The sequence below is a fragment of the Heterodontus francisci genome, chromosome 3, assembly GCF_036365525.1.
Source record: "Heterodontus francisci isolate sHetFra1 chromosome 3, sHetFra1.hap1, whole genome shotgun sequence".
Classification (NCBI taxonomy): domain Eukaryota; kingdom Metazoa; phylum Chordata; class Chondrichthyes; order Heterodontiformes; family Heterodontidae; genus Heterodontus; species Heterodontus francisci.
The window spans coordinates 157,933,419-157,947,563 of record NC_090373.1 but is presented as its reverse complement, the minus strand read 5'-3'; the positions used below and the strand labels follow the sequence as shown (position 1 = coordinate 157,947,563).

Genomic DNA, 14,145 nt, shown 5'->3' with positions numbered 1-14,145 from the left:
TACAACACTTTACTGCATATACTATACATATATTAATACATGTCAACTGAAACTAGCGCCTTGAGCAAACAATGTTAAAATACAATTATTTGGCACTTATAACATGATAATCATCTGACGGCATTTAACAAAAGGAGAAAAATTGAAAATGGGCAGTAGTAGAAGATTAAGCAAAGGCACAGTGTCTGAAGAGGTTTTTCAAAGAGGGAAGGGTTGCAGCAAGGCAGAGTGGCTTAGAGAGAGAATTGCCAAGTTTAGGTGAAAAGTAGTTGAATATTTTGCCACCAAAGTTACAGCAGAGTGTGTTGACATTGGAAATGAACAGAGAACTAGATTGGAAAGACGAAGGGCATGAGCTGATGCACGACCAAAAGAGGTTGCAAGGGTAAGGAACATGCCAGGATCTGCAACTGAGAATGGATAACCACTAGAGGCACGCAAGGTCAGAGGTGATAGGGAAGCTGAACAACTGAACAAGGATAAAGAAGTATGCAGTGGAGCTTGGGACAAGATGGAGCTCAAGAATTTGGCAAAGCTTGCACTTTAGAAGTTGAACAGGGTGGCGATGAAGGCATAGATGAGAATTGCAACAGCAGTGGGTTAGGTAGAGCAGACAGACAATGCTGCAAATATAGGTTTGAAACTCAGCTCACAGGCCAAATGGGGCATCAAGGTTACACATCACTGAATTCAGTCCAAGTGAGCAGCAGAGAAGGAGAAGGATGGGATCGGGGTGAGGATGTGGAAATTTTGCCTAATTCAATTATTTTGGTATGTTGGCAATGCTGAGTTAAAGAAAAAAGGATGCACTTACAGTCTTACTCTTGTGGTCACCGTGGAATATAGTTGTGAAGTAATTACATTATGTTTGCTACTTTTTCTTTTTGAGTCATTAATTTCCAGAGTTTTCAGTTGTCCGGGGTCAGCACCAGATTCTTGCTCAGTCTGACTGTTTTGCTGATTACATATTTGGCTAATTAAACCAATAGCACCGTCCTGATCTGCAGAATTTAAAGCAATTATTTTTTCATCTAGTTCATCAGTGGTTGAACTTTGTAAAGAATGAATGAAATCCTCATTACTTGGAGAACCCTCAACAGCTCCATTGCCTGCAACAACGAAGTTAGTGTCAGAGTTTTCTGAAACAATATTTTTTTCCACTTTTTCACCAGAATGCGAGGTACTGCTCTGTGTCAATGTGAAAGTCTTAGAACAGCCGAACTCAGTACGTGACGTTTTTTCCAAAGAACATTTTACTGGGGACTCTACTTTGTTACCTGAAGTTGGACTGCAAGGCACCCATGGAGAGATATTTTTGCTTGATGTAACCGGCTTGGATACGTCTTGTGCAGACTTCTCACTGGGTGGAAAAGATTCTGGCAATGTTTTACAATGAACCAAAGGAGGCGTACTTTGCTTTGGTGAGGAAGCAGTTTTAGCTGAGACTTCAGAGGACTGCTGAGTGGGCTTATTAGACACTATTTCTTTGAATTCTTTTTCAACTGCATTAGTATCTGCAGTCCCAGTATCTCTACCAGACTGCTGTCCAGATTTCAGGGATCGCCTCTTTCTTCCTTTCCTTTTACCTTGCTTGGCTTCCATCGGAGATTGGTCATCCATTTCATCAGACACCAGTGTTGCTGAATTCAAATCAGTTTTTAAACCTGAAAACAAATTTTCAGCTGTGTTTTTAGAATTTACGACATCAATGAAAGAGTTAGTAAGTGCTTTATCTGCATTCAGTTCTGGTTCCACTACACCATTATGATTTTCTCCTGATAGGTTACCTGCGGTGAACTGTTTAACATCGTGAGAGGTTTCTGTGTCTTCATCAACGTGAGGAACACAAGAGGTTCCTGTCTCCTCAACCTGGTTCTTTTTAGTATCTGGTACGAATATGTCTTTCTTGGATGTATTCTCTTGCTTTGCCAAGGTAGATGCAAATGATAATTTTTCAGTAATATTGTGATTTTCAGTTTCCTTTTCAAATCTTTGAAATGCAGAATGGTTCAATTGGGCAGGTTCCTCATTTTTCAAAGTCGTTTTCAAAGCTTTTTGTTTCACATCAATATTGTTAATGGGCAATGAAACAGATGTTTCTGACAATGTTACATTTGAATTTTCTTTTATTTTAGGAGGGTGTACATCAATGTCAACAACTTCAGCTACCTGCTCAATCCTCACAGTCTCAGAAATTGGTAAAACACATTCCTTTATGGCTGGAATATCTACACAGTGAGCAATAGTTTCACAATCACATTGACCTTCAGCCAACCTGTCACTATTTACAAATGCACTAACTTTCAGTTGTCCAGTGTTCTGTGATATGTCTTCATTGATAGAGTCAAGTTCACCAATTTCACATTCCTTTACACTTCTGTCATCAGAGAGCAAACTTACAGCTGCACTGGCTGAAGCTAAAGAAGTATCCTCATTATTTACCAATGTGCTTCCAAATACATTTGTCAGATTGCCTACAAATGTGGCTACAAAGTCCTTTGTTGGATTACTACCAACAGTCTTTGGAGATAATTGTTCTCCAACACACTCAGGTACAGTCTTTTCTTCAGCTTCCCTGTGGATGCTCTGCAGGCTGCGATCAACTACTATGGAATTCTTACTTGCAAAGTCGCTTTTTTCAGGTGAACTTACAGACTGCTCAGCTGGATTACCAACGCCTGATAACAGGCCCCTTTCCTCTGGGGAGCCGTGTGATATCTCCGCTAGACCTTGGTCAGCTGCTGTAGCCTCTGGCACTCCTTTACTCCTGTGGTCTTGCGAAAATGAGGGAATTCCTGAATCAGGAGTTTCTCCTACAATTGTACTCTCCCCTGAAGGACTGAACTCCCTTGACACTGGAGGAGATTCCTCCACAGAATTGATTTGGCTTAAGGATGCTGGAGATGCAATTTTTGAATTCTTTCTTCTGGTAGAACTAAAAATGCCCCCCAGGTAATCCAGTACTTGCTTTTTTTTGCCCTCTTCTGCCTTTCCGGAGACTGGAAAACGAATATTTTGAAACTAAAGTAAAAAAAATAAAGACAGTTTCAGAGAACAGGCAACCCACAGAAAACAGATTTTACATGCAATACAAAACTTCAAACGATGTTCAAATAAAATCTAGGCCAGAACCACGACATGCACATTCAAATGCTTTGGCACACGCAGTTAACGATCGATAGCCGATGAGCAGCCACAGGAAATGCGTTATTTTATTGTTAATTTATGGCAAGTGGCGCGTTTTTACCCGGACTAGATTGTTTTTGAATGAACGCCTTCCGGGCAGAAACTGTCCCAATACCGACTTAAATTCTCGATGAGACTGATACAAATCTCAAAAAAGCTGCCTCTGAGCCGCAGCTCAAGGTGAGCACCTCTGTCTCAGTGTCGCGGGCTCCAGGTGAGCACCTCTGCCTCAGTGTCGCGGGCTCCAGGTGAGCGCCGCTGCCTCAGTGTCGCGGGCTCCAGGTGAGCGCCGCTGCCTCAGTGTCGCGGGCTCCAGGTGAGCGCCGCTGCCTCAGTGTCGCGGGCTCCAGGTGAGCGCCTCTGTCTCAGTGTCGCGGGCTCCAGGTGAGCGCCTCTGTCTCAGTGTCGCGGGCTCCAGGTGAGCGCCTCTGCCTCAGTATCGCGGGCTCCAGGTGAGCGCCGCTGCCTCAGTGTCGCGGGCTCCAGGTGAGCGCCGCTGCCTCAGTATCGCGGGCTCCAGGTGAGCGCCGCTGCCTCAGTGTCGCGGGCTCCAGGTGAGCGCCGCTGCCTCAGTATCGCGGGCTCCAGGTGAGCGCCGCTGCCTCAGTGTCGCGGGCTCCAGGTGAGCGCCGCTGCCTCAGTATCGCGGGCTCCAGGTGAGCGCCGCTGCCTCAGTATCGCGGGCTCCAGGTGAGCGCCGCTGCCTCAGTGTCGCGGGCTCCAGGTGAGCGCCGCTGCCTCAGTGTCGCGGGCTCCAGGTGAGCGCCGCTGCCTCAGTATCGCGGGCTCCAGGTGAGCGCCGCTGCCTCAGTGTCGCGGGCTCCAGGTGAGCGCCGCTGCCTCAGTGTCGCGGGCTCCAGGTGAGCGCCGCTGCCTCAGTATCGCGGGCTCCAGGTGAGCGCCGCTGCCTCAGTGTCGCGGGCTCCAGGTGAGCGCCGCTGCCTCAGTATCGCGGGCTCCAGGTGAGCGCCGCTGCCTCAGTGTCGCGGGCTCCAGGTGAGCGCCGCTGCCTCAGTATCGCGGGCTCCAGGTGAGCGCCGCTGCCTCAGTATCGCGGGCTCCAGGTGAGCGCCGCTGCCTCTATGCCGCAGCTCCAGGTGAGCGCCTCTGCCTCAGTGTCGCGGGCTCCAGGTGAGTGCCGCTGCCTCAGTGTCGCGGGCTCCAGGTGAGCGCCGCTGCCTCAGACGCGGGCTCAGTTCAGAAAGCAAGTGATGTTACGTTACCGGCCCAACCAGCCAGGAAACATGATAACCATTGAGAGGGAAACACAAAGGCAAAAGAGATTCTCACTGAAAGGAAACAATGGAGGCGTAACTTTGGCAAAGGAGGGACCAGATAAAAGCCGAAAAACCGGCTGGATGTTTGGATTATTCATTATGAACTAAAGTAGGAGGTGGAATCCAAAACTGAATCCTCAATAAGACCTGAAAATGCTGTACTCAGCAGGTCAGGAATCAGCTGTGGAGAGAGAAACAAGAGTTACCATTTCAGGTCGATGACCTTTGCTCAGTTTATATCCCAGATTTCTAATATCTACAGTACTTTAATTTTATTTTCGGGTAAGCTACAGTTGGATTTGAATAGACATGGTAGAAGAAATTCAATAATTAACAGTAACACAAAGTGCTGGAAATACTCAGCAGATCTGGCAGCAGCTGTGCAGAAAGAAAGAGTTAACATTTCAGGTCGATGTCCTTTCATCAGAACTGGCAAAGGTTAAAAATGGAATAGGTTTTGAGCAAGTGAAAGGTGGGGGGTGGGGGGGGGGGGGGGGGTAAGAGAGCAGCAGAGATTATGGAACAAAAGGAGATAGTAAGATAAAGCATTTGTCCAGAGCAAGTGTTAATGGTAGAATAATGAACAGCTCTATCTGAAAGCAAAAACATAAAAAACAAGTTTAAGACAGGGTATATGGTTAAAAATACACAATCAAAATGGCAGTACTGGTCTGAAGTTGTTGAACTCAATGTTGAGTCCAGAAGGCTGAAAAGTGACTAAGTGGAAAATGAGGTGCTATCCCTTGAGCTTCACTGGAATACTGCAGCAGGCAGAGGACAGAAATGTAGGCATGAGAGCAGGGTGGTGAATTAAAATGTCGTGCTTGCAGACTGAATGCAGGTGTTCTGCAAAGTGGTCACCCAATCTGCGTTTGGTCTCCCCAATGTAGAGGTAATCACAGTGTGAGCAGCGAATTCAGTATACGAAATTGAAAGAAGTACAAGTAAATTGCTGCTTCACCTGGAAGGAGTGTTTAGGGCCTTGGATGGTGAGGAGCGAGGAGGTGAAAGTGCAGCTGTTCAATGTAGGGAAATGCCAAGTGCTTCACACAGGGACAAAAAAATTCCAGGAAGAGGCTATTACTTAAATGAAAAAAAATGATGTGCATGAAAAATGAAAGAGCTCTGGGGGTCCTGGCTGACAATCTTCAGCCAGAAGTGCCGAGTTGATGATCCATCCCGGCCTCCTCCTGAAGTCCACAGCATCACAGATGCCAAACTTCAGCCAATTCGACTCACTCCACGTGATATCAAGAAACGACTGAAGGCACTGGACACTGCAAAAGCTACGGGCCCTGATAATTTTCCGGCAATAGTACTGAAGACCTGTGCTCCAGAAGTTGCCGCGCCCCTAGCCAAGCTGTTCCAGTACAGCTACAACACTGGCATCTACTCGGCAATGTGGAAAATTGCCCAGGTATGTCCTGTACACAAAAAACAGGACAAATCCAACCCGGCCAACTACTGCCCCATTAGCCTACTCTCAATCATCAGTAAAGTGATGAAAGGTGTCATCAACAGTGCCATCAAGCGGCACTTGCTTAGCAATAACCTGCTCAGTGACACTCAGTTTGGGTTCCGCCAGGGCCACTCAGCTCCTGACCTCATTACAGCCTTGGTTCAAACATGGACAAAAGAGCTGAACTCAAGAGGTGAGGTGAGAGTGACTGCCCTTGACATCAAGGCAGCATTTGACCAAGTATGGCATCAAGGAGCCCTAGCAAAACTGAGGTCAATGGGAATCAGGGGGAAAACCCTCCACTGGTTGGAGTCATACCTAGCGCAAAGGAAGATGGTTGTGGTTGTTGGAGGTCAATCATCTCAGCTCCAGGACATCACTGCAGGAGTTTCTCAGGGTAGTGTTCTAGGCCCAACCATCTTCAGCTGCTTCATCAATGACCTTCCTTCAATCATAAGGTCAGAAGTGGGGATGTTCGCTGATAATTGCACAATGTTCAGCACCATTCGCGACTCCTCAGATACTGAAGCAGTCCGTGTAGAAATGCAGCAAGACCTGGACAATATACAGGCTTGGGCTGATAAGTGGCAAGTAACATTCGCGCCACACAAGTGCCAGGCAATGACCATCTCCAACAAAAGAGAATCTAACCATCTCCCCTTGACATTCAACGGCATTACCATCGCTGAATCCCCCACTATCAACATCCTAGAGGCTACCATTGACCGAAAACTGAACTGGAGTAGCCATATAAATACCGTGGCTACAAGAGCAGGTCAGAGGCTAGGAATCCTGAGGCAAGTAACTCACCTCCTGACTCCCCAAAGCCTGTCCACAATCTACAAGGCACAAGTCAGGAGTGTGATGAAATACTCTCCACTTGCCTGGATGGGTGCAGCTCCAACAACACTCAAGAAACTCGACACCATCCATAAAAAAGCGGCCCACTTGATTGGCACCCCATCTACAAACATTCACTCCCTCCACCACCGACGCACAGTGGCAGCAGTGTGTACCATCTACAAGATGCACTGCATCAATGCACCAAGGCTCCTTCGACAGCACCTTCCAAACCTGCGACCTCTACCAACTAGAAGGACAAGGACAGCAAATACATGGGAACACCACCACCTGCAAATTCCCCTCCAAGTCACACACCACCCTGACTTGGAACTATATCGCCGTTCCTTCACCGTCGCTGGGTCAAAGTCCTGGCACTCCGTTCTTAACAGCACTGTGGGTGTACCTACCCCACATGGACTGCAGCGGTTCAAGAAGGCAGCTCACCACCACCTTCTCAAGGCCAATTAGGGATGGGCAATAAATGCTGGCCTGGCCAGCGACGCCCACATCCTGTGAATGAATTTTTAAAAAATGATCTGAAGCTTTTGCAACAATGCCCAGTGGCAGTGAATAAATCAAATCAGGTGTTGGAATGTGTCAAAAGGTCAATATTGAGTTGAGATATTGAGGTAATGTCGCCACTTTCTAAAGGATCTGGATAAATGTAGCCTATGACCAGCTATTTTACCTTGTCCAGAACAGAAAGCAGAGGACAAGGCCTGAGCTTGAAGGGCAGGTAAATTCAAAATTAATCTGTTTAAACAATATTTCAGTGAGCGAGTGATCAATCTATGGAACAGGCTTCTGAGGGAGATGGTGGAAGCAGTTGATATTGATTCATGCAAATGAGATAAATGACAGTATCAACATTTTACACGAAATTGGCTGAGTGACAGGAAACAGAGACTAGTGGTTAATAGACTTTTTTCAGACAAGAGGAAGGGTACATACAGGTTTGTAGTGGAGTTCCCCAGGGGCTGGTGTTAGGACCTCTTTTTTTTATTCATTCATGGGATGTGGGCGTCGCTGGCTAGGCCAGCATTTATTGCCCACCCCGAATTGCCCTTGAGAAGGTGGTGGTGAGCTGCCTTCTTAAACCGCTGCAGTCCATGTGAGGTAGGTATACCCACTGTGCTGTTAGGAAGGGAGTTCCAGGATTTTGTCCCAACAACAGTGAAGTCAGGATGGTGTGTGACTTGGAGGGGAATTTGCAGGTGGTGGTGTTCCCATGCATTTGCTGCCCTTGTCCTTCCAGTTGGTAGAGGTCACGGGTTTGGAAGATGCTGTCTAAGGCGCCTTGGTGCGTTGCTGCAGTGCATCTTGGAGATGGTACACACTGATGCCACTGTGCGCTGGTGGTGGAGGGAGTGAATGTTTGTGGACAGGGTGCCAGTCAAGAGAGTTGCCATGTCCTGGATGGTGTTGAGCTTCTTGAGTGTTGTTGGAGCTGCACCCATCCAGGCAAATGGACAGTACTCCATCACACTCTTGACTTGTGCCTTGTAGATGGTGGACAGGCTTTGGGGAGTCAGGAGATGAGTTGCTCACCGCAGGATTCCTAGCCTCTGACCTGCTCTTGTAGCCACGGTATTTATATGGCTACTCCAGTTCAGTTTCTGGTCAATGGTAGCCCCTCGGATGATGATAGTGGGGGATTTAGCGATGGTAATGCCATTGAATGTCAAGGGGAGATGGTTAGATTCTGTCTTGTTGGGGATGGTCATTATAGAGCCATAGAGTCTTACAGCATAGAAACAGGCCCTTCGGCCCACCGCGTCCATGCTGACCATAATGCCTATCTATTCTAAACCCACCTGCCTGCATTAATTCCATATCCCTCTATGCCTTGCTCATTCAAGTACCTGTCCAGATGCCTCTTAAATGTTGCTACTGTTCCTGCCTCCACCACCTCCTCTGGCAGCTCATTCAAGATACCCACTATTCTTTGTGTGAAAAATTTACCCCTTTGATCTAGTCCTGTGTAATGAGACAGGAAGAATTAATGACCTCATAGTTAGGGATCCTCTTGGAAGGAGTGATCACAGTATGGTTGAATTTAGAATACAGATGGAGAGTGTGAAGATAAAATCCAATACCAGGGTCCTGTGCTTGAACAAGGGGGACTACAATAGAATGAGGGAGGACTTGGCTAAAGTGGACTGGAAACAAAGATTTTATGGTGGGACAGTTGACGAGCAGTGGAGGACTTTCAAAGCAACTTTTCAAAGTGCTCAGCAAAAGTATATTCCAGTGAAAAGGAAGGACTGGAAGAAAAGGGGTAATCTGCCATGGGTGCCTAAGGAAATAAGGGAGGCTATCAAATTGAAAGAGAAGGCATACAAAGTGGCCGAAAGCAGCATGAAACTAGAAGATTGGGAAAACTTTAAAGGTCAACAGAAAGCCACAAAAAGAGCTATAAAGAAACGTAAGATAGAACATGAGAAAAAACTAGCACAGAATATAAAGACAGATAGCAAAAGTTTCTATAAATATATAAAACGAAAAAGAGTGGCTAAATTAAACGTTGGTCCTTTAGAGGATGAGAAGGGGAATTTAGTTATGGGATATGATGAAATGGCCGAGGTTTTGAACAGGTATTTTGTATCGGTCTTCACAGTGGAGGACACTAATAACATGCCAGTAATTGACAAAGAGACGAACGTAGGTGAGGACCTGGAAACAATCATTATTATGGAAGAGGTAGTGTCGGGCAAGCTAATGGAGCTAAGGATTGATAAGTCTCCTGGCCCTGATGGAATGCATCCCAGGGTACTAAAAGAGATGGCGGGAGAAATAGCAGGTGCACTGGCGGTAATTTTCCAAAATTCGCTGGACTCTGGGGTAGTCCCAGCAGATTGGAAAACAGCAGATGTGACGCCACTGTTTAAAAAGGGAGGTAGACAAAAGATGGGGAATTATAGACCGGTTAGCTTAACCTCTGTAGTGGGGAAGATGCTTGAGTCTATTATCAAGGAAGAAATAGCAGGGCATCTCGATAGAAATTGTCCCGTTGGGCAGACACAGCATGGGTTCATGAAGGGCAGGTCATGCTTGACAAATCTTTTGGAATTCTATGATGACATTACGAGCAAGGTGGACAATGGGGACCCAGTGGATGTGGTGTACCTAGATTTCCAAAAGGCCTTCGACAAGGTGCCGCACAAGAGGCTGTTGCATAAGATAAGGATGCATGGCGTTAGGGGTAAAGTATTAGCATGGATAGAGGATTGGTTGACTAACAGGAAGCAGAGAGTGGGGATAAATGAGTGCTATTCTGGTTGGCAATCAGTCACTAGTGGTGTACCTCAGGGATCGATGTTGGGACCGCAATTATTTACAATTTATATAGATGATTTGGAGTTGAGGACCACGTGTAGGGTGTCAAAGTTTGCAGATGACACTAAGATGAGTGGCAGAGCAAAGTGTGCAGATGACTGTGAAACTTTGCAGAGGAACATAAATACATTCAGTGAGTGGGCAAAGGTCTGGCAGATGGAATACAATGTTAATAAATATGAAGTCATTCATTTCGGTAGGAGTAACAGTAAAAAGGATTATTACTTGAATGGTAAAAAGTTGCAGCATGCTGCTATGCAGAGGGACCTGGGTGTCCTTGTGCATGAATCGCAGAAGTTGGTCTGCAGGTACAGCAAGTAATTAGGAAGGCGAATGGAATTTTGTCCTTCATTGCTAAAGGGATTGAGTTTAAAAACAGAGAGGTTATGTTGCAGCTGTATAAGGTACTGGTGAGGCCGCACCTGGAGTACTGTGTGCAGTTTTGGTCTCCTTACTTGAGAAAGGATATACTGGCACTGGAGAGGGTGCAGAGGAGGTTCACTAGGTTGATTCCGGAGTTGAGGGGGTTGGCTTATGAGGTGACATTGAGTAGATTGGGATTATATTCATTGGAGTTCAGAAGAATGAGGGGGGATCTTATAGAAACATATAAAATCATGAAGGGAATAGATAAGATACAAGACCCTTCCGAAGAAGGGTCACTGACCCGAAACGTTAACTCTGCTTCTCTTTCCACAGATGCTGCCAGACCTGCTGAGTGATTCCAGCATTTCTTGTTTTTGTTACAAGTAGAGAGGATGTTTCCACTGGCAGGTGAAGCTAGGACAAGAGAGCATAGCCTCAAGATTAGAGGGAGCAGATTTAGGACTGAATTAAGAAGGAACTTCTTCACCCAGAGGGTTGTTAATCTATGGAATTCCTTGCCCAGTGAAGTAGTTGACGCTTCTTCAGTAAGCGTTTTTATAGCTAAGGTAGATATCTTTTTGAACAATAAAGGAATAAAGGGATACGGTGGGAGCGCGGGTAAGTGGATCTGAGTCCACGAAAAGATCAGCCATGATCTTATTGAATGGCGGAGCAGGCTCGAGGGGCCGGAAGGCCTACTCCTGCTCCTAGTTCTTATGATCTTATGATCCCCTTTAAACCTCCTCCCTCTCACCTTAAATCTATGCCCTATAGTTTTAGTCACCCCTACCATGGGAAACAGACTCTGGCTATCTACCCTATCTATGCCTCTCATAATTTTATATTTCTGTATCATGTCCCCTCGCAGTCTCCTTCACTCCAGGGAAAACAGACCCAGCCTATCCAATCTCTCTTTATAACTCAAGCCCTCCAAACCAGGCAACATCCTTGTGAATCTTTTCTGCACCTGCTCGAGCTTAATCACATCTTTCCTGTAGTGTGACGACCAGAACTGCACACAGTACTCCAAATGTGGCCTAACCAACATTATGTACAAATGTAACATGACGTCCCAACTCTTGTACTCAGTGCCTCAGCCGATGAAGGCAAGCATGCCACATGCCTTCTTCACCACCCTGTCTACCTGTGTTGCCACTTTCAGGGAACTATGTACTTGCACCCCAAGGTCTTTTTGCTCAACAACACTCCCCAGGGCCCTGTCATTCACTGTATTTGTCCTGCCCTGCCTTAACTTGCCAAAATGCATCACTTCACACTTGACTGCATTAAATTCCATTTGCCAATTCCTTGCCCACTTTCCCAGTTGATCTATATCCTGTTGTAACCTTAGACAACTTTCTTCACTGTCCACTATACCACCAATTTTGGTGTCATCTGCCAACATACTAATCATGCCCCCTACATTCACCCAAGTCATTAATATATATGACAAACAACAGAGGGCCCAGAACTGATCCCTGCGGCACACCACTGGTCACCGACCTCCAACCCTCCACTACCACCCTCTGCCTCCTATCACCAAGCCAACTTTGTATCCAATTGGCTAGCTCACCCTGGATCCCATGTGTTCGAACCTAGGTTAATTGGCCTTTATAGATTGCCCCTAGTATAGGTAGGTGGTAAGGAAATGTAGAGACAGGTGGGGATGTGGTCGTAATGTGGAATTAGTGTCGGATTAGTATAAAATGGGTGGTTGACGGTCGGCACAGACTCGATGGGCCGAAGGGCCTGTTTCAGTGCTCTTTCTCTAAACTTCTGGACCAGCCTACCATGTGGGACCTTGTCAAAGGCCTTGCTAAAGACTATGTAGACAACATCCATCGCCCTGCCCTCATCAATTCTCTTGGTTACCTCCTCAAAAAACTCAATCAAATTCGTGAGACATGATTTCCCATGCACAAAGCCATGCTGACTATCCCAAATCAAACCTTGCCTTTCCAAATACATATAAATCCTGTCTCTCAGAATCCCTTCCAATAACTTTCCCACCACTGATGTAAGGCTCACCAGACTCTAGTTCCCTGGCTTATCCCTGCTGCCCTTCTCAAATAAAGGCACAACATTAGCTATCCTCCAGTCTTCCGGTACCTCGCCCGTGGCTAACGATGATACAAAAATCTCTGCCAAGGCCCCGGCAATCTCCTCCCTTGTTTCCCATAGCATCTTCAGATACACCTGGTCAGGCCCTGGGGATTTATCCACCTTAATGCGCTTCAAAATCTCCAACACCTCCTCCTTTGTAATGTTGATATGCTTCAGGATATAGCTGTTCCGTCCCTTGAACTCACTAGCTTCCTTGACCTTCTCCACAGTAATTACCGATCAGAAGTATTCATGTAAGACCTCGCCCATCTCCCGTGGCTCCACACATCGATTATCACACTGATCCTTCAGGGGACCTACTCTCTCCCTAGCTACCCTTTTACTCTTATTATACTTATAGAATCTTTTAGGATTCTCCTTTATCTTATCTGCCAGGGAAATCTCATGGCCCCTTTTCGCGCTCCTAATTTCCTTCTTAAGTGTACTCCTACATTCCCTATACTCCTCGAGGGATCCCAGCTGCCTGTACCTGACATATGCCTCCTTCTTTGTCCTGACCAGACCTTCAATATCCCTCGTCAACCAAGGTTCCCTAAACGCCAGCCTTGCCCTTCCATCTAACAGGAACATGCCAGCCCCATACTCTTCCTATCTCACTTTTAAAAGCCTCCCAGTTGTCAGACGTCCCTTTACCTGTAAACAGCCTCTCCCATTCAACTTTTGAGAGTTCATGTCTGATGCCATCGAAATTAGCCTTCCCCCAATTTAGGACTTCGACCTGAGGACCAGTCCTATCCTTTTCCATAACTATCTTGAAACTAACAGAGTTATGGTCAATGGTCCCAAGGTGCTCCCCCACTGACACATCAACCACCTGCCCAGCCTCATTTCCTAAGAGGAGGTCGAGTGTAGCCCCTTCTCCAGTTGGGCCATCCACGTACTGCTTCAGAAAACTATCCTAGACACACTTAATAAATTCTTCCCCATCTGATCCCTTAGCACTATGACAGTCCCAGTCAATACTAGGGAAGCTATAATCACCTACTATTACAACCCTGGCACTTGTGTGGCGTGAATGTTACTTGCCACTTATCAGCCCAAGCCTGGATATTGTCCAGGACTTGCTGCATTTCTACACGGACTGCTTCCTGATATATATTAATGACCTAGTCCTTGGTGTACAGGACACAATTTCAAAATTTATGAATGATATGAAACTTGGAAGCATTGTGAACTGTGTGAAGGATAGTGTAGAACTTCAAAATGACACAGGCAAGTTGTGGAATGGGTGGACAAGTGGCAGATGAAATTTACTGTAGGGAAGCAGTAAGTGATTCATTTTGGTAGAAAGAACGCAGAGAGACAATATAAAATAAAGGATGCAATTCTGAAGGGGGTGCAGGAGCACAGGGACCAGTGTGTATATGTTCAAAAATCATTGAAGGTGGCAGGACAGGTTTAGAGTGGTTAAAATAAAGCATACAGCTTCCTAGGCTTTATTAATAGGGGCATAGAGCACAAAAGCAAGGAAATTATGTTAAGCTTGTACAGAACACTGGCTCCACTTCAATTGGAGTATTGCTTCCAGTTCTGGGCATCGCACTTTAGGAAAGA

At 46.2% G+C, this 14,145-nt stretch overlaps 1 protein-coding gene across 7 annotated transcripts in view; it reads right to left on the bottom strand.

The window, feature by feature from the left end:
- The window catches only part of crybg1a (crystallin beta-gamma domain containing 1a), a 295,651-nt gene that overhangs the window by 94,009 nt on the left and 187,497 nt on the right, over window positions 1–14,145 (bottom strand). For 4 of the 7 annotated variants that reach the window (XM_068027026.1, XM_068027040.1, XM_068027039.1 and 1 more), the window contains exon 3: window positions 815–3,021. In XM_068027026.1, the coding sequence (XP_067883127.1) occupies window positions 815–3,021 (2,207 nt within the window). Of the gene's footprint in view, window positions 1–814; window positions 3,022–3,247; window positions 3,272–3,374; window positions 3,425–14,145 lie in introns of those variants that run through there. The other 3 variants (XM_068027035.1, XM_068027046.1, XM_068027050.1) reach the window with 3 other exon arrangements.